Source organism: Crotalus tigris, unplaced genomic scaffold (genome assembly GCF_016545835.1).
Source record: "Crotalus tigris isolate CLP2741 ecotype Arizona unplaced genomic scaffold, ASM1654583v1 scf7180000023944.220044, whole genome shotgun sequence".
In the NCBI taxonomy this organism is placed as follows: domain Eukaryota; kingdom Metazoa; phylum Chordata; class Lepidosauria; order Squamata; family Viperidae; genus Crotalus; species Crotalus tigris.
Window position 1 is genome coordinate 151,264 of NW_024100284.1, and position 19,368 is coordinate 170,631.

At 37.5% G+C, this 19,368-nt stretch overlaps 1 protein-coding gene across 1 annotated transcript; it reads left to right on the forward strand.

Moving 5' to 3' along the window:
• Positions 1-822: 822 nt before the first annotated feature.
• On the forward strand, positions 823-14,988 carry LOC120298518 (vomeronasal type-2 receptor 26-like). Its single transcript, XM_039322320.1, has 5 exons — positions 823-900; positions 4,093-4,320; positions 6,696-6,822; positions 7,257-8,131; positions 14,782-14,988. Exons 1-5 carry the CDS (start codon positions 823-825, stop codon positions 14,986-14,988), a joined length of 1,515 nt encoding a protein of 504 aa, XP_039178254.1.
• Positions 14,989-19,368: the final 4,380 nt, after the last annotated feature.

Sequence of the window (19,368 nt, forward strand, 5' to 3'; positions counted from 1 at the left end):
AATGTATATATATATATATATATGGATCTCATACTGTATCACACTGTATGACATTTTACCAATTATTCCTTATTTGCAAACCCTTCTATATACTAAGACTTTTATTTTAAATAGATTGTGGTTGCTTGAGATTTCTACTTAGTATGCAGTACTTATTATGGGACATATTTAAATATATCAATGTGATAAAATTTTACATCTTTAGTATATAGATTCTCCTAACAGTTGACACAATCCATCTGTTTCTGCCCTCCAATTGCATTGCTGCCCTACATATATGAAATAATCCTTTTAATGGCATTAAAACCTTCTCAAAATGTGATGCACAGATGCCCACCTGATCCTCAAGTGACATTCAGACACTCCACCTCAGCTCCTCATTCTATGCTTTCCTCACCTCTGGAATATCTTAACTATTGAATTTTACAAATCATTTTTTTTCAAAGAAATGCTTCAGAACATAGGTGCACTCTTCACTTCTCTAATACTCATTAAAGCAGACAAGTACATCATTTTAGGCAAAGAGAAAAGCATTATCAAGAAGTCTATCTAAATCCAATCCTTGTCACATTCTAAGATTGTAGAACTAACTGAAACTCTTCTTGCAGGCCGTTGCCTAAAAACCTACAGCATATCCTAGCCTTCAATTTTGCCATTCAGGAGATCAACATGAATGAGAATTTGTTACCCAACATCACCTTGGTCTCCAAGGTCTATGACAATGGTTTTCAAGCACTGAAAGCCTCTGCGAACCTTTTGACTCTTTTCTTTGTTGAAGGCCATTGTCCCCTCAATTACAGGAGGGGAAAGGAGCAAAACATCATGGCTGTCATTGGTGATCTACCTTCCCAGAACACCATACAGATGGCCAACATATTAAATGCCTACAAAATTCCACAGGTAGGTTTCCGGGCTCACATAAATGCACAAGAAAAGAAAGAGTGGTGGTTAAAAGTGGAGAGAACCACTCAAAAACAGCTGCAATATTGGGGAACTGATTTGGGGTAGTTTTTATTTATTTATTTTCCCAGAGAAATGTAATGCATCAATTATTATTACAACCACAGTAATTCTTAATAAGCACAAACATTATATTTAGTTTGTAAGAATTGGTGTAGGTATCATTGTTTCTGTCTTCTTCTTCTTCTTCTTCTTCTTCTTCTTCTTCTTCTTCTTCTTCTTCTTCTTCTTCTTCTTCTTCTTCTTCTTCTTCTTCTTCTTCTGGTGTTGAAAGAGATACAAAATTCTGGTTTTTGCACTTCTGGTGGACTCATCCATTGCTAATTGATGCTGTCATAATGTCTCTGAAGTTGTCTCTCCATCTTCTGGGTGTGCTTCAAGTTCTTTGACTTTCTCCTCTTTCTGTAAATGCCACAACAATGTTAAATACATTTATCAGTAAAGCACTAGTTATCTTAGCCTTATAATATAAAATGCGGGATGAATACTCTCAGATACTTTCAGGTCCTTAATGAATAAGGCTCCTCTCATTCCTCTCTCCTCTCTATTTCTGGTTAACACAATCAAAGACTGAGATGATTTTTGTCTAAGAAATGTTGAATGGAATGCTAATTATGGTCTGGTTGCAAAAGCTCTGAGGAAAGATTTGTTGAGTTCCAGATTTGGTATTTGTCTCACCCATCAAGATTTTCTATGGAAAAACAGTGTCCCAAAGAAATGTACTTTTCCATTTTTTGATGCAATATTTAGTCTAAAAGTACATCATTATTATTCCTATTCTGCAGCTCAGTTATGGCTTTTTTGACCTTGCATTGAGTGATAAAATGCAGTTTCCTTCTTTCTTCTGGATGACTCCTAATGAAAACCTTCACTATGTTGGGATTATTCAGCTCTTGAAACATTTTGGATGGAATTGGATTGGCCTTCTCATCCCAGAAGACACAACTGGAGAGAGATTTTTCAGAATTCTGAGGCCAAAATTAATTCAGAGAGATATTTGCATTTCTTTCATTCAATTTATTCCAAGACTGATAAATTATGAGCTCAGTACCTTCCGGAAGAATAATCTAAATAACATAGCACTTTTCCTACGGTATAGTAAAACCAATGTAATAGTTGTTTATGGAGACATGCAATCTATAGAAGGCTTACGAGTAATTCTTGAATGGTATGAAATTAGTAACAGTCTCCCACTAGAGAGGGTTTGGATCATAAGCGCTTTGTGGGATGTCACTTCTGTCTTTGAGCCCCAGAAATTCACAGCATTGTCCTTCAATGGCAGCTTGTCTTTCGCCCTGCACACAAATATGGTACCAGGTTTTCAAGAGTTCCTTGAGAACCTAAATCCATTTCACTCTAAAATGTATTTCCTACCTCAGTTCTGGGGTGCTGCATTTACCTGTTCATTTCCAACGTACAATATATATGCACAAGGCAAAGGAAGCTGCACTGGGAAGGAGGATCTGGGGAGTCTCCCTGGAACTGTCTTTGAAATGGAGATGTCTGGTCAGAGCTACAATATTTACAATGCTGTGTATGCTGTAGCACAAGTTCTCCATACCATGTATTCACCCAGAACCAGGAAGAAGACAATGGACAAAGGAGAGAAGTGGAATTTTCTGAAAGTCCAACCTTGGCAGGTGAATTATGGTGCCTCCTAATGTAATGGAAATGTAGGTTTAATCGTATATTGATTTCAATTTTTGCAACTTTCATTAACAGTATATTTTTACTCCAGTCCCATCTGCATTTATCTGAAAGTTTTTGGTTGAACAAAACATGATTTTGTTTAGATTACAGAAGATTACTTGCTGAGCCCGAGGGTGGGGTCAAATGCATCATCAGTTTCATGTCTCTGTACCCCCATAAAAGACCTAAGTTCCGCTCCCTTGACTTTTCTCTGGTACCAATTTGCCTTGACCATTAGTAGTTCATATTCTTATTTATAGTTATAATGAAATAAACCTGTACAACTTATGAACTCAATTCTGGTTTCTGATTTTTTGCACCTGACAGGTAGGCGTGCAACAAGTAACAATACCATGTTCTTCATTTAGCTATTCCATTAGAGTAGAAGAATTATATATCTAATATATATTTTAAATGCTCTTTATAATTTTTAGTCGTCTAGACACTTGGTGGTAACCTCTGAAAGTGCTTATTCCTTGTTGAAATTTTGATTTTTTTTTACAGATATTATTTTAGCTATATGGAAGTAATTTTTTCCCCAGAGGCCTTTTGCTCTGTTTCCAATCTTCAATCCAAAATATTCTCAAATCCATTAAAAGATTACCTTTTTTGCAGCATTTTGTGGCTGAGTAGAGAAAACAATATACTGCAGTAGAGACAAGAAAGAATTTCTGCAAAATAATAATAATGGAATGAAGTTGGAGGCAGGGTTATGATAGACTAAGAATACTTAACTTTCTCTAAGATATGTTTGGTGTAAGCTGATTTAATCTGCAAAGGCCATAAAGGAACTTCTTAATCATGTTTTCTGGCAGAGGATTCCAATAAATATGTTTTGTTATGATATTCATTAGATATAATGGGCAGCCACAAAGAGTCAAGCCATTTTCGAAAGCACATGAAAGCAGAACAAAAAGCAATGGTTGGAAACTAATCAAGGAGAAAACCAACTAAACCTAAGGGGAAATTTCCTGACAGTTAGAATAATTGATCAGTGGAACGGCTTTCCTTCAGAAGTTGTGGGTGCTCCGACACTGGAGGTTTTTAAGAGATTGGACAGGCATTTGTCTGAAATGATCTAAGGTCTCCTGCTTGAGCAAGAGGTTGGAGTAGAAGACCTTCAAGGTCCTTTCCAATTCTCTTATTCTAATATTCTGCTTTTCTGTTATATTTCTTAGCAATAATTTTTGTCTCTCGTGAAATGCAAAATTTGGAAGAGCAGTCTATCTGACAAAATCTGTATTAATTACTTAAACTTAAAAAATATGAACATATTCCTGCAAAGTAGAATTATGCTTTTGAACATAAAAAAATATTAACTCAAATGTTAGAAAGTTCATTAAAAATCAAGCTCAGCACCATTTGGTAAATCACAGCATGGAACTGTAAATCCTATTGCCTACTATCAGCACTAATTTCTCACTTATCTCTCTTATCTTTTAGCTTCATTTATTTCTGAAAAACCTCCATTTCAACAATAGTGCTGGGGAAGAAATAGCTTTCAATGAGAATGGAAACCTGGCAGCAGCATACGATATCATCAACTTGATTACTTTCCCCAATCGATCCTTTCAGAAGGTCCAAGTTGGACATATTGAACCTCAGAGTTCTCAGAAGGAAGACCTCACCATTAATACAACTGCCATTGTATGGAATCCCAAATTTAAGCAGGTGAATTTTAAAAAAACAACTAAAATGGTGATATTTTCTCAATTTCTGGAATTTTAAACAAGTAAACTCAGAATTGTTCCAAGATCATTTGAAATCTTTTAATGATGTTAGAACAATTTTGTATCCTGGAAAAATGAAACAATTCTCAATTCTACATTATACTTTCAGATTGTGGGGAAAGAGAGCTTTGCTGGCTGGGGTTATGGACCATCTGGGTCCAGAGGACTTTCCCACTAATGGGTTTATCTGACTGTTTAGTCGATGGTTGAATCAGTTTCAGAACCAAAGCATGAAAAAGATCAGCAAATCTATTTACCACTTCAGCCTAACCTACACATCCCATCTCCCTGGAGTTTTGCAGGGCATGTTTCTCTTGCCACTCACAGTTTTTCCTTCCCAAAGCCAATTCAAAAATCTGGGGACAGCTGCTGGCCATTTTGATATAGTGGTTTTTTCAAGTGATGTACTTTGGAAAAGTATAATAAATTTACTGCTTTAGAGAAGTGAATAGCTTTTCGCCAGGCAGTGATGCTTATGCATTTTGAAAATAGGCAAGATTGAACTAATGTGCTATCCCATTGTATTGCTCATCACAGAATAGGAGAGATTAATTGGACATCTACTAAAACTGACCATCACCCCAAGTCTTCCGCTCACCACATCTGCATTTGCTTCCTTGATTGGCATAATTTGTTCTTGTATTATAGCCTCTGCGGTGGGAATGCTCCCTTGCACATCTCAGAAGCTGCATTCTACTGCTTGTGAAATGCTTTGGATATGCTGTATGTCAGGCTGTGCCATTTGGTCGGTCTTATACCTTCTTTCTTCCTTTTTCTCCCCATTGTGTTGCACAGACATCTTATGACAAATGATTGTGGGCACCCATTCTGCTTGAATTGTTCATGTAGGTATCTGCTCTCCAACTGTTTGTCTTGCTGGTTACTCCAGGGGCTTTTCACCTTGCCTTATAGTGTTCTGATGCAACTCCTTTCGTGTGACAGTGGATGGTTGCTGCTGAAATTCAGAATTGTGGAGCGTTGGTGGCCTTGTGATAAACTGTGGTTTCTAGGTATCCCAAAGATGCTTTTTCATGCAGCAACTGGACTTTCTTGTTTTTCTTTGAAGACATTTCACTTCTCATCCAAGAGCTGAAGTAGCTTCTTGGATGAGAATTGAAACGTCTTCAAAGAAAAATAGCAAAGTCCAGTTGCCTTGTAAAAAAGAATTTTTGGGATTACTATGACCAGGATAACGAGAATCTCCATAAACATTTAACTCTAGTTTCTAGGCTTCCATCTTCTGTGTTTACAAGTACATCAAAAAATCGCAAATGCCTAGTTGTTTTTCCTTCATTGTGAACTGTATATTAGGGAGGATGGAGTTCAGTATGGTATGAAAATCTGTAAGTGTATTTCTCTTGATGATGACAAATATCTCATCCACGTAGCAGCACCAGAATTTAGGTGTGTAGTTCTGAAATGAATGGTGTTCTAGCTCACCCAGGACTGTTTCTGTAATGATTCTGTCATGGTTCCGACAGACAGAGACAAATAAAGCAGAACTCCAAGGCTTGAAACTTCCTTAGAGAACATTCTATGTAGCAATGAGCAGGAAAATGGCTATAACCTTGCTCAGTTGCAGTGCTGACAGATTCCTGATATTGATCAGACAAGGAGACCAGAACTCATTGGTGGCCTCACACTGCAATGAACAAGGACACACATTCAATTTTCAGCTATTAAGATTGTTGGACAAGCTGGCATAAAAACAGCCAGGGAAGTGATTGAAACCTGGGAAACAGGCCCCTGGTCAGTCAATAGGAGTGCTGATTTACATCTAGCCTAGTAGTTGAAGGTAAGGCCTGGGCAGCACAAGCAAATGACAGCTAATAACTTAAAAGCCAGCCATCAACATCTAAAAAACCACTTACCACAAGCACTATAAAAACCACACACAGAACAGCACATACTATGCTAGAGAGAAGTTCCCTGAAGATGGGTTCCAGCACAAGTCCGAAAGCTCAGAATACAAACTCTCGGGTCCCAGTGACCAACAGCAGCATTATCCTGGGACACATATATTGGCCTTCGTTCGTGAGTAAATTTACTATACATAGAGAATCAGGACACCACTCTTGAATGGCAATGCAACACAGATAATTGAAAAGGGATAGCAAATGCTAGGCAGGAATATATTTGCCATCAGATCAATGAAGGGAGGAAGACTAAATATGGATGTCATTACCAACCAAAATTAATAGAAATTACAAGAATATGATTGCTTTAGCATTTATTTACAGAGAATGACTGCTGACTGATTGAGTAAAAGATAGATTATAACCAATTTTAATTATTTTCTTTTACAATTCCCATTAGACACCACCTTCTGCCACCTGTGTAGAAAGTTGCTATCCTGGGTACCGGAAATTAATTAAGGAGGGGAAACAGGTTTGCTGCTATGACTGTGTCCAATGTTCAGAGGGAAGCATTTCCACCATGGTTGGTAAGAAAAAGAGATCTACGGTAATATCTCTTTAAAAATACATTATTCTCTAATCAAGTTTGGGTTTTTTAATATAATTTTAAACACAAGAATAGATTGATTGGGATCTCTCACCTGCCTTGTTTTCTTTCTTCTTTTTTTAAATAGAAGCTTTTCTTTATTTAGGGGTGTAATCTCTTCTTCAAGAAATATGGCATATTAAATAAACTTTTAAAAAGATTTTCCTAAGGCACAATTTTTGAAAGAGGTTTATTTTCTTTATATGAAGCCAATTCTACTTATGAGATTGAAGTGGTAATATGGAAACTTACTCAGAATACAACAATACTTTTATGTGTGAAGATTCCCAAAACTGTTTCAGCAAGGAATAATTGTTAAAACCTAATATCAATTCAATGTATAGAATTTTTAAAGATCTTATTTATGGTTTTTAGATTCCAAGCAATGTGAGAGGTGCCCAGAAGAACAATATCCAAATGAGAAGCACTATCAATGTATTCCCAAAATTATTGCCTACTTATCCTACGAAGAATTCCTGGGAGAAATCCTGACTAGCTTTGCTGTTTCTTTTGCTGTAATCACAATTGTAGTGATGGGGACATTTCTCCGCCACCAAAACACTCCCATTGTCAAAGCCAACAATTGGGATATCACCTGCACTTTGCTTTTCTCACTCCTGGTGTGTTTTCTCTGCTCTTTCTTCTTCCTTGGATGCCCAGGGATAGTCACATGTCTCCTCCGGCAAGCAGTTTTTGGAGTTGTCTTCTCCATTGCAGTATCTTGTGTGTTAGCCAAAACCATCACTGTGGTTCTGGCCTTCATAGCCAGAAAGCCAGGGAACCGCATGAGGTGGTGGGTAGGGAAAAGGCTGTCTGTCTCAGTCATTGTTTTTTGCTCACTTATTCAAACAAGCATTTGTGCTGTGTGGTTGACCCTTTCTCCTCCTTTCCCAGAGTTGGACATGCATTCCCAATTGGATGAGATCTTAGTGCAATGCAACGAAGGCTCAGAGATCATGTTTTATGTTGTGCTGGGATACATGTGGCTTTTGGCCCTCATCAGCTTCATAGTGGCCTTCTTTGCCCGGAAGTTGCCCGACAGTTTCAATGAAGCCAAACTCATCACCTTCAGCATGCTGGTCTTTTGCAGTGTTTGGGTCTCCTTTGTGCCCACCTACTTAAGCACTAAGGGGAAATCCATGGTGGCTGTGGAGGTCTTCTCTATCTTGGCCTCAAGTGGTGGCTTATTAGGTTGCATTTTTATGCCCAAGTGCTATATTATCATGCTGAGACCAGAGCTGAATACCAGAGAGCAGCTAGTTAGGAAAAAGACTAGTGTGGTTTCAAGTGCAGCGTAAATGCTGCCCTAATTCCTAATTTGGCTGAAGACAACATAACAGATGATTGGTCAAAGAATTTTATTCAGGAATAGATGTCTTCTTCCATTTTTGAAAGGAATAACATTTAGACTTGTATACAGCTCCATAGCAATTTCAGCACTTTGCTAGCACATCTGATGAGGTGACCTGATGTAATCAGGGAGAGGCGGTCCATAAAATAGCCTGGCCCCTTATCATGAAGGAGTCATGTTTATTGCTTTTTTAAATTGTATTCCTGATAGTGTTACATTGTTTGAGTTGGTGGCCTTATAAATCTAATAAACAAATACACCAACAAAGAAAAGATGCTGATAGGATCCTCACAGAGGATGTGGCTTTCTTTCAATAGAAAAATAGATATTGAGAATCAAAAGTATAATATGCTTGATGAGGAAAAAAACTGATAATTAAAACAAAAATACACCATCTGCACATCTCATCTTGAGGCAGGTAAATGAGGGATAAGGCCAACTGTGATTTCTCTATAATAGCCCTACATAGCACAGAAACTTACAAAGGTAGATTTCAGATGCCCAAATAAATGAGATTCTGAATGTACGCAATTGATTATGTGCCAGTCTCAGTGAAAGGGAAAGGAAACATAACTGTATTGTTAAGTATATAATGGAAGGGGGAAGGGTTTTCCATTCACAGATTGGCATAATTTAACTATCAGGCTATGTCCATGCCAAGAAAGCCATCATAACATTGATGATCCCAATTAGACACTTCTTCTAATTAGACATAATCGTATGAGCTATCTACAATTGTTGATGTGAAGGAATGAACAGATCATGAAGACTAAAATAGTTTTCTACTGACTTACTTCATTTGTGACCAAGGAAAGAGAAAGACTTAAGGAAGCCAAAAATGCACTCAAAAGTTCTTCAAAGGACAATCTTACTATTTCTTTGAAAATACAACAAACACCGGCCGTTTTATTGAAGAAAAAAAACCTGACATGCTTCATCGCTCATCCTATCAGGTAACTTCAGAGGAATGGAAGCTGCCTGGCACTTCTTGGCTACTTGACTAAATGCTTATTTCAAACCCCAGGCTTCTGAGAGTCTCCAATTCAAGAAATGTGTTAAGCCTATGTTTAAAAGCAGTTCCATCAGCAGAGGACTTGTGAGAAGGCAGGTGCATATGACAGTGCAGGATAGAGAGATCTGGCTTGTATAATCCCACCATTACCATGCCTGCCCATTGTTTAGACAGTATGGATTTATCTGTGTCCTCCTCTACACTGGGGGAAAGGTATGCAGGTTCAGAGATGGGAAGAGAACACTTTCACTGAGCTGACAAGGAGCATTCTAGGACCCTGTCACCACTGCATGCAAACAGGGATCTTGAACTTTCTACCAAAATATCCATCATTCTACAGATTGTCCCATCCTGCTCTAAAAAATCTTTGCCCAACTTCAGGAGTTTTCCCTTGAAAAGTAGTAATCAAACTCTCAATATAATTCTTAATGCTTTGTCACATGAATAGAACAAGGTATCTAATCCTGTTAGTATTTAAATCTGTATTCATTTAGCAAACTTATATAGCTTCCCATCCATACACAAATATATCTGAGCAGCTAATAAAGTATATATAAAAGCAAAATATAAACAGCATTGGAAACATCATTTAAAAATCAATTGAGTCTCTTACAAGGCACGTAAGAATTAAACAACTTCCACCTCCATTAAAGGACTCCACCAATATTCTAGCCCCAATGACTGAAGAAGGAACCAAGTCTTCAAGATTTCTATAAAGTCCACATGGTTGGGACCCTCTGAATTTTGGAAAGAAGCTTCACAGTACAGAAGACATATGTCCAGGATCCCACTCGGTATCATTCTTTCACAAAATGGATCCAGAATTTCCCAACCTGCCAGAACTGTGACACCACTGAAAACAGGCAGCCCTGCACATTACTTTGTATCATGTAGCAGTTTAAAAATGACAACCAACATTTGATCAAGAGCATCCTATCATATTGCATTAGAGTCTGGTTTGGAAGCATTACTGCTTCAGACTGGAAGGCTGTGCAGAGAAGGGTGAGGATGGCAGAAAAGATTATTGGCAGTTCCCTTCCTTCAATCCAGGACATAGCATATAAGCATTGCTTGAGCAGGGTCCGCAATGTTCTCTTGGACACTACATATCCACCTCATAACCTGTTTTCCTTGTTACCTTCTGGGAGGAGGCTTCTGGGTATCCAAAACAGAACATCCAGATTCAGTCTCACTTTTGTTCCATATAGTATCAACCTTGTGAACTCTCAACCTTCCTCTTTCCACTATATGGGGAAAAAAGTGGGCAAAAAAGTATTTAGTCAGCCACCAATTGTGCAAGTTCTCCCACTTAAAAAGATGAGAGAGGCCTGTAATTGTCATCATAGGTAGACCTCAACTATGATAGACAAAATGAGAAAACAAATCCAGACAATCACATTGTCTGATTTGGAAAGAATTTATTTGCAAATTATGGTGGAAAATAAGTATTTGGTCACCTACAAACAAGCAAGATTTCTGGCTCTCACAGACCTGTAACTTCTTCTTTAAGAGGCTCCTCTGTCCTTCACTCATTATCTGTATTAATGGCACCTGTTTGTACTTGTTATCAGTATAAAAGACACCTGTCCACAACCTCAAACTGTCACACTCCAAGCTCCACTATGGTGAAGACCGTCGAAGGACACCAGAAACAAAATTGTAGACCTGCACCAGTCTGGGAAGACTGAATCTGCAATAGGCAAGCAGCTTGGTGTGAAAAAATCAACTGTGGGAGCAATAATTAGAAAATGGAAGACATACAAGACCACTGATAATCTCCCTCGATCGGGGGTTCCACGCATGTTCTCACCCCGTGGGGTCAATATGATCACAAGAACGGTGAGAAAAAATCCCAGAACCACATGGGGGGACCTAGTGAATGACCTGCAGAGAGCTGCGACCAACGTTACAAAGGCAACCATCAGTAACACACTACGCCGGCAGGGACTCAGATTCTGCAGTGCCAGACGTGTCCCCCTGCTTAAGCCAGTACATGTCCGGGCCCATCTGAAGTTTGCTAGAGAGCATTTGGATGATCCACAAGAGGATTGGGAAAATGTCCTATGGTCAGATGAAACCAAAGTAGAACTGTTTGGTAGAAACACAACTCGTCGTGTTCGGAGGAGAGGGAATGCTGAGTTGCATCCAAAGAACACCATACCTACTGTGAAGCATGGGGGTGGCAACATCATGCTTTGGGGCTGTTTCTCTGCAAAGGGACTAGGACAACTGATCCGTGTACAGGAAAGAATGAATGGGGCCATGTATCGTGAGATTTTGAGTGCAAATCTCCTTCCATCAGCAAGGGCATTGAAGATGAAACATGGCTGGGTCTTTCAGCATGATAATGATCCCAAACACATCACCCGAGCAATGAAGGAGTGGCTTCGTAAGAAGCATTTCAAGGTCCTGGAGTGGCCTAGCCAGTCTCCAGATCTGAACCCCATAGAAAACCTTTGGAGGGAGTTGAAAGTCTGTGTTGCCCAGCGACAGCCCCAAAACATCACTGCTCTAGAGGAGATCTGCATGGAGGTATGGGCCAAAATACCAGCAACAGTGTGTGCCAATCTTGTGAAGACTTACAGAAAACGTTTGACCTCTGTCATTGCCAACAAAGGATATATAACAAAGTATTGAGATGAATTTTTGATATTGACCAAATACTTATTTTCCACCATAATTTGCAAATAAATTCTTTCCAAATCAGACAATGTGATTGTCTGGATTTGTTTTCTCATTTTGTCTCTCATAGTTGAGGTCTACCTATGATGATAATTACAGGCCTCTCTCATCTTTTTAAGTGGGAGAACTTGCACAATTGCCCCACTGTATATCATGTGTATATATGATATACAGTGGGGCAATACTTTTTTGCCCCACTGTATATCATGTGTATATACGTATTATGCATGTGTATGGATAGATATATACTTTCTTTTGAGAGCAGGCAACAGAATTTCAGTTTTAATGTGGGCCAGTATACTCATAATAAAAAATGACAAATACAATTGCACTGCAAACCAGACACAGCTTCCAAATGCTTTTGAAGGGCAGTTCCAAGTAAGTCCGCTGCAATAGACCAACTGATAATGAGCATTGGATCCCAAATCAGCAATAAGTATAAATGGCACACTAGAAAACTTTATGCAAAATTCTCCTGCCTCACCCGCCTTTTTCTCAAAAAGAAGACCTGAACCATATAAGCAACAGCCTTTTATCTTTCTGGAATTTCTTTTATTTTTGTGGGATTAGATTAATTTTAATAGCAGTCACCTCCTAGTGTCACAGAAAGCAAAATATCTCAATTGATAAACTTCCTGTACACAAGACTGAACTATTTTCTTTAATAGAGCTACCAACTATCTGCTTTGCAAAGAATCTTGGCCAATTTCCATTATTCTTAATTTGATCAATAATTTTCATTTAATCATTGAAACAAAAAAAACCTTGAAGCTCCTTTTTAAATTTATTTTTATTTTTTGTTTCTGCACTATTGTATTTTCTTTTCTTTTTTCTTAATGTTAGTTTTTATGTTAGTTTAAAGCTTTTAATAATATATATATATTAAACAAAATGAAGAACGTATCGTTATTCAGGAAAAAGCACACAATTAGCCTTCAACCATTCTCAATTTTTCAGCTAACAAATGAGCCAATCTCACCTTAGAATCTTTCAGAGATTGTCTGCATTACGTCTACCCTGGCATTGTGCCTTTATTTTGAAGCTAAGAATCTTAGCTTCTTCTTATGCAGTATCAATCATTCCTTTTCCTTACCATTTGCTCCTTTTTATTTAATTCAGGATGTATTATAATAATATAGCATTCGGGAAGGAAAATACAACTCAATAAACGAAAAGCAGAGGTTAAGATGGAGAAAATCTCCACGGCTACCATCAATTTGGCCTTGGTGCTCAAGTAGGTGGGGATGAAGGAAATCCAAACACTGCAAAACACCAACATGCTGAAAGTGATGAACTTGGCTTCATTGAAACTGTCAGGCAATTTCCTGGCAAAGAAAGCCACTGTGAAGCTGACAATGGCCAGAAGACCCATGTAGCCTAACACAATGTAAAACATCATCTCTGAGCCTTCGTTGCATTTCACTAAGATCTTACCCACTTGGGAATGCTTCTCTAATTCTGGAAAAGGGGGCTTGTTCACTAACCAAACAGCACAGATGGCAATCTGAATCAAAGAACAAGGCACAATAACCAAGATTGCTAGCCTCTTTCCTACCCATTTCCTCATCTTGTTCCCTGGTTTTGTAGCCACAAAAGCCAGAACCACAGTGATCGTTTTGGCCAGTACACAGGAAACAGCAACAGAGAAGGTGATACCAAACACAGCCTGCCTTAAAAGGCAGGTTTCCTTGCTAGGTCTTCCTATGAAGAAGAGGGAGCAAAGAAAACATAGCAGCAGAGAGGTGAGCAGAATACATGTGATGCTCCAATTGTTGGCTTTCACAATGGGAGTGTTCAAGTGTAACCTGAAGATTGCCATCACAATAAGTGTGGTCAGAGAAAGAAAAAGTGCCAAAGATGTCAGAGCTGTTGCCAGGCCATCTTTATAGGACAGGTAAGTCATTACTTTGGGAATGCATTCTTGTTGATTTGTGTTAGGATATTGTTCTTCTTGGCAAGACTCACATTCATCTGCATCTAAAGATCACAAGCATAAATTCAGTATTTGAACTTTGTACTAATATTTTTCATACTTCCTGCTCTTCATATATTATTTGATGTAGAAAAGTTAGTATTGAACTCTACAAAAGTCTTTTAAAATGATGGTCCCCAATCTTTTCAGCTTTCTGGAACAGTAACAGCACCAGCAGTGGTGGGGAGAGGGAATAGTTTTGCACAAGCAATGGGTGAGCACACACAGCTCCATTTGCATGAGCAGCAGGTGCACAAAGCTCACACAAATGGAGCTTCACATGTTCATACATATACCTACACACCACTTGCATGGCCCAGTTCTGAATAGGTACACCTTGGGGGTTGGGGTCCCTGATTTAAAAGCACAAATCAATATAAGAATAGCCTTTGAATACACTACTGAAGATCATAAACCATAATAATGTCATTAGATGTATATGAGGGAGAAAGAACAAAATAGAAAATTTCTGGATGTTTTCCTAGATAGATCTGAATTCTACACTTACCCATTTGTGTTGAGATCCTCCCTGAAGCACACGGAATGCAATCATAACAACAGATTTGTTTCCCCTGCTGAATTAGTTTGCTTTGTCCATGATGGCAGCTCTCAACACAGGTGGATTTTGGCACCTTCTGTTAATATTGGCCAGAAAAAAAGAGTCTATAGAACAAGAAATAGTTTTCTCCTCTCGCTGATAATTCTGAATTACATGCATTTGGAACAGATAGATTTTAGAAATTATGAATCAGGTTATTAATATCTTAGAAAGATTCCTAATTTCACAACTATCTGACGTTGGTAACTCTTTCTGCATTTTTCTTTTTCCCCAATATATTTTCTAAATTCAGCTCTCTCAACAAATTTCCTTGTTGTTCTCCAGATTACCACTCAAATGATACTGATATTAAGTGTAAGAAAATATAACAGTTCCAACCTGATGAAACGTGGGATTCCACATAACGGCACTTGCATTAATGATGAATTCTTTTCCAAGTTGAAAACTGGGATCGATTCTTCCAACTTGGACTCTCTGGAAAGATTCATTGGGAAATGTCACCAAATTGATGAGGTCATAGCCTATCGCTAAATCCCTCTGTTCATCGAGAAATATTTCATCTCCAACGTTATTGTTAAAGTGGACTTGTCTCAAAAATGAATTAAGCTAGAGGGAAGGAGAAATAGGTTACTGCTGTAACGAAAAGTAACGGTCACTTGGAACATCAGTGATATAACATTTAAATTGAGATATGATGCAGTACTGAAAATTAGTGTTTTCGAAGTACATCAAGAATCGAAAAGGTTTTATCCAACCAGAACATGGATGGTTAACCATAACAGCAATATTTTTCATCTGAATCTGAAACCAGGGACTCATTCCATTCCGTCTAAACTATGTAAGATGACAGAAAGGATTTTTTCCCCTTTTCCCTGAGAAACTACAAGTCTGCCTATCAAATTCATTCTCCAGAGACTCACTTCTCCCATTTTTGAATGACGTGGATAAATATTTTGTTTCAAAGAAATCAGGCTATGTCCGTTCATCACTTTTTTATTTCTACCTAAATCGTAACTAACTTACACCTTTTCTGGAGCACTCCAGCCAAAAGCAATTTAGGCCTTTTTACTCATTTGGGAGAAGTAGTCAATCCTTACTGTTTATTCCTCCTCTGATAGTGGGATTAAATATCTGGTTGTTTTTGCTAATTTGAGAAGGAGCCAACCTAGAATGGATTAAATCAGGGCTTTTCAACCTTTTCTTTTTTTTATTAAAAATTTTTAAATTTTACAAAACAAATCCCTTCCCCAACCCTCCCCCACCCTCCCATACCCTCCCCCACCTCCCCAGACCTCCCATACCCTCCCCCAACCTTCCCAGAGCTGAGTACAGGCTTAATTAAAATTTTTCAAAAAAACAACAACAAAAACTTAAAACACATATAAATCCTAAACAAATCTAAATACATTAAATTAAACAGGTTATCTTCTCTAAAAAATAATAATTACAATCATTAAACACATTATAATATACTCTAAACATTTTCTAATATCATACTTATATTATTATCCATCATTCTTTATAAACTCCCTCCAAAACACAAATTTAAACATTACTTTCTTTAAATATCTATATCTACAATATAAAATCTAATCTCTCCCTCTTTCTTTATCCTAAAACACAAAAATAAACATATAAACATTCATTATACCATTAAAACTAAATACTCTTTTAAATACTTAAATTAAATACTTAAACTTAAACTTCTTATCTCAAATTTTCATTCGATCTCCATAATCTTCTCTCCTATAAAAAAAAAACTTAATAAAAGAAAAAAAAGACCCAATCATTAAACACATTATAATATACTCTGAACCTTTTCATATCATACTTATAATATTATCCATCATTCTTTATAAACTCCCTCCAAAACACAAATTTAAACTAAACTTAAACTTCTTATCTAAAATTTTCATTCGATCTCCATAATCTTCTCTCCTATCAAAAAAAAACTTAAAAAAGATATCTAAGTACATTTAATTAAACAAGTTATCTTCTCTTAAAAATAATAATAATAAAAAACCCAATCATTAAACACCTTATAATATACTCTGAACCTTTTCATATCATACTTATATTATTATCCTTCATTCTTTATAAACTCCCTCCAAAACACAAATTTAAACATTACTTAAAACATTAAAATTCCCTTATACATATTTAAATCTTTACCAATAACAAATTCCATCCACAATAAACACATTCCTTATCAATCTCTCTTTTCCATAAACCTCGAAAGAAGTGCTTTAAAATCTGCCCTTAAAGGTAGCTCCAAAAAGTCTACAAATCCTGCTTCTCCCAAGACTCAATACTTTTTTAAATACTTAAACTAAATGCTTAACCTTAAACTTCTTATCTAAAATTTCCATTCGATCTCCATAATCTTCACTCCAGTAACCAATTCCATCCACAGTAAACACATTCCTTATCAGTCTCTCTTATCCATAAACCTCGAAAGAAGTGCTTTGAGATCTGCCCTTAAAGGTAGCTCCAAAAAGTTTATAAATCCTGCTTCTCCCGCAAACTCAGGAACCAATACTTGTGAGGCTTCCTTAACCTCCTTCTTCTGTTTCTCTTTTTCTTTACATTTATATTTTGCACGAGTTGTCCTCTGCTCCTTCATCTCGACATGTTGAGGCCCCTCGAGCTGAGATTTCTCATTTTTCATTAATATAGGCTCTTCAGACTGCAATTCTACCCTTAAAGGTTGCTCCAAAAAGTTTATGGTGCCTACTTCTCCCGCAGATTCAGAAACCAATACTTTTGAGGCTTCCTTGACCTTCTTCTGTTGCTCCTTTTTTTTTACAATTATATGTTGCATAGGTTATCCTCTGCTCCTCCATGTCAACTTGTTGAGGCCCCTCGGACTGAGATTTCCTAGTTTTCATAAGTATAAGCTCTTCAGCTTGCAATTCTAGCTTCTTTTCTTCCACAGCTTTAAACGTAACAGATGGCGATGAACATACCCCCAGGACCGAAGTATAAAAGTTTTTTGCATTGGAGACAGTATTAAGTCTATAACGTATCCCCAGGTAACTCACCACCATTCCAGTCGGAACATCCCATCTGAACAAGATTCGTCTCTTTTTAAGTTCATCTGCTAAAAAAGCAAACTCCTTTCTTCTTCTTAAAATTTTAGATGGGATCTCCTTTAAAATCATAACATCTTGAGAAGCAATTTGAAACCTCTTCTTATAAAAAGCTTGTATAATTTCGTTGCGCAGGGATCTTTTCCCAAAGTAAATTACCACGTCTCTTGGCAAGTTCTTTTGCTCTGCCACCACAGAATTAACTCTAAATGTATTTTCAATTTGACTAAGTATTTCTTCTTTTTCTCTATTCAAAATCACAGCAAAGTCCTTTGCAACCATCTCTCTCAGATCTCCTTGCACCTCTCTCAAGCCTCTGATTCTTAAAGCATATTCCATTTGTCTATATTGAAGCATAAGAATCTCATCTTGAAAATTTTCCATCTCTTTTTCCATGCTTTCAAATTTTCCCTCCATCAATTCCACTTTTTCTGTTACCTCTTCTACATGAGAGTTCAGCTTTTCAAGAACAGAGGCAACTCCTTTTAAAGCCAAAACTATCTCTTGCCTCAAAATCTTGTTATTTTCCTCTAAAATCTCTTTCATTTTTCCCCTAATTTGTGATATAACATTTCCCATCATATCTTGCAAATCCTTCACCATTATTGACTGTGCCGAGGAAGAAGGTGAGGCTATTGATTTAGGTTGTTGCACTGATGATAACACTGAAGAAGAAGCCACCTTAGGAGCTGTGGGAATTACTGGACGCTTTGGAGCCATCTTAAAAAAATCTTTACTCCTTCTTAAAAATTACAAAAATTAAACAAAAGAAAAAGAGAGATTAACTCCAAAAAATCAAAAGATCCTTCAGAAGGAGATCATTATAATAAAAAGAGAATTAAAAAAAGAAAAGGGAAGAAGAGAAAAATGATTAAATAGAAAAAATCCATTCCATTTTTTTAAAAAGTACAAAAAACAACACAAAAAAGTTAAACAAAAATAATAATGCTTCTAAAATCCAAACCCAATATCAAAAAAAAATCATTATAAATAATCAAGTCCACATTCCGTTCCAGTCATTAAAAAAAAGGGGGAAGGGAAAAAAAGAACACAAAAAAGCCTGCCGATCGTCGTTCTACCTTCCCAGAGGGAAAAAAAACACCGAAAAGCCTGCCGATCGCCATTTTACTTTCCCTTTCAACAAAGGAAAAAAAAAATAAAAAGAGGGAATATAAAAATAAAAATAAATCTTTAAACATAAAATCCAAATAAAATCAAAGAAAGCAAAAGCTAAATCCTCTGCTCAGCTCTGTCCGCTTCTAAAAAAAAAACTCACCAGATCACCTTAGTTGCGGAGGTGATTGCAGCGGCTTGTTTTGTCCCTAGGGACAAAAGCAGCTGTGAAGCGGAGACAGTCTGAACTCCGTGGGAGCACTCTTTTCACCCCCCAAAAAGCCTTGGGGGTTGCATAAGAGGCTCTACCACTATTCAGACAACCCTCTTCCCCCTCCCTTTGCCCGGGAGGGGGATTTTGAACCACTGAACAGCTGATGACCGCTGTTCATAGCGATTCAAACACTTACCCAGGAGGACGGCTACAAAGTAGCCACCATCGCGTGCGCAGATCCACCGGATGTTTTGCTTTTCAACCTTTTCAACCATTGTACCACTTTTAGGATATGCCAATAACCGAATACCACCAGTCGCCTAGCAAGGTGTCAAAAACTTGATGACCAAAAAGAAAAAAAGGAAAAAAGTGATAAAGTACAGGTAGTCCTCGACTTACAACAGTTCACTTAGTGACTGTTCAAAGTTACAATGGCACTGAAAAAAGTGCCCCTCAAGCCACAGCCTAGCAAGACACCTGCCTGCCCGCCTAGTG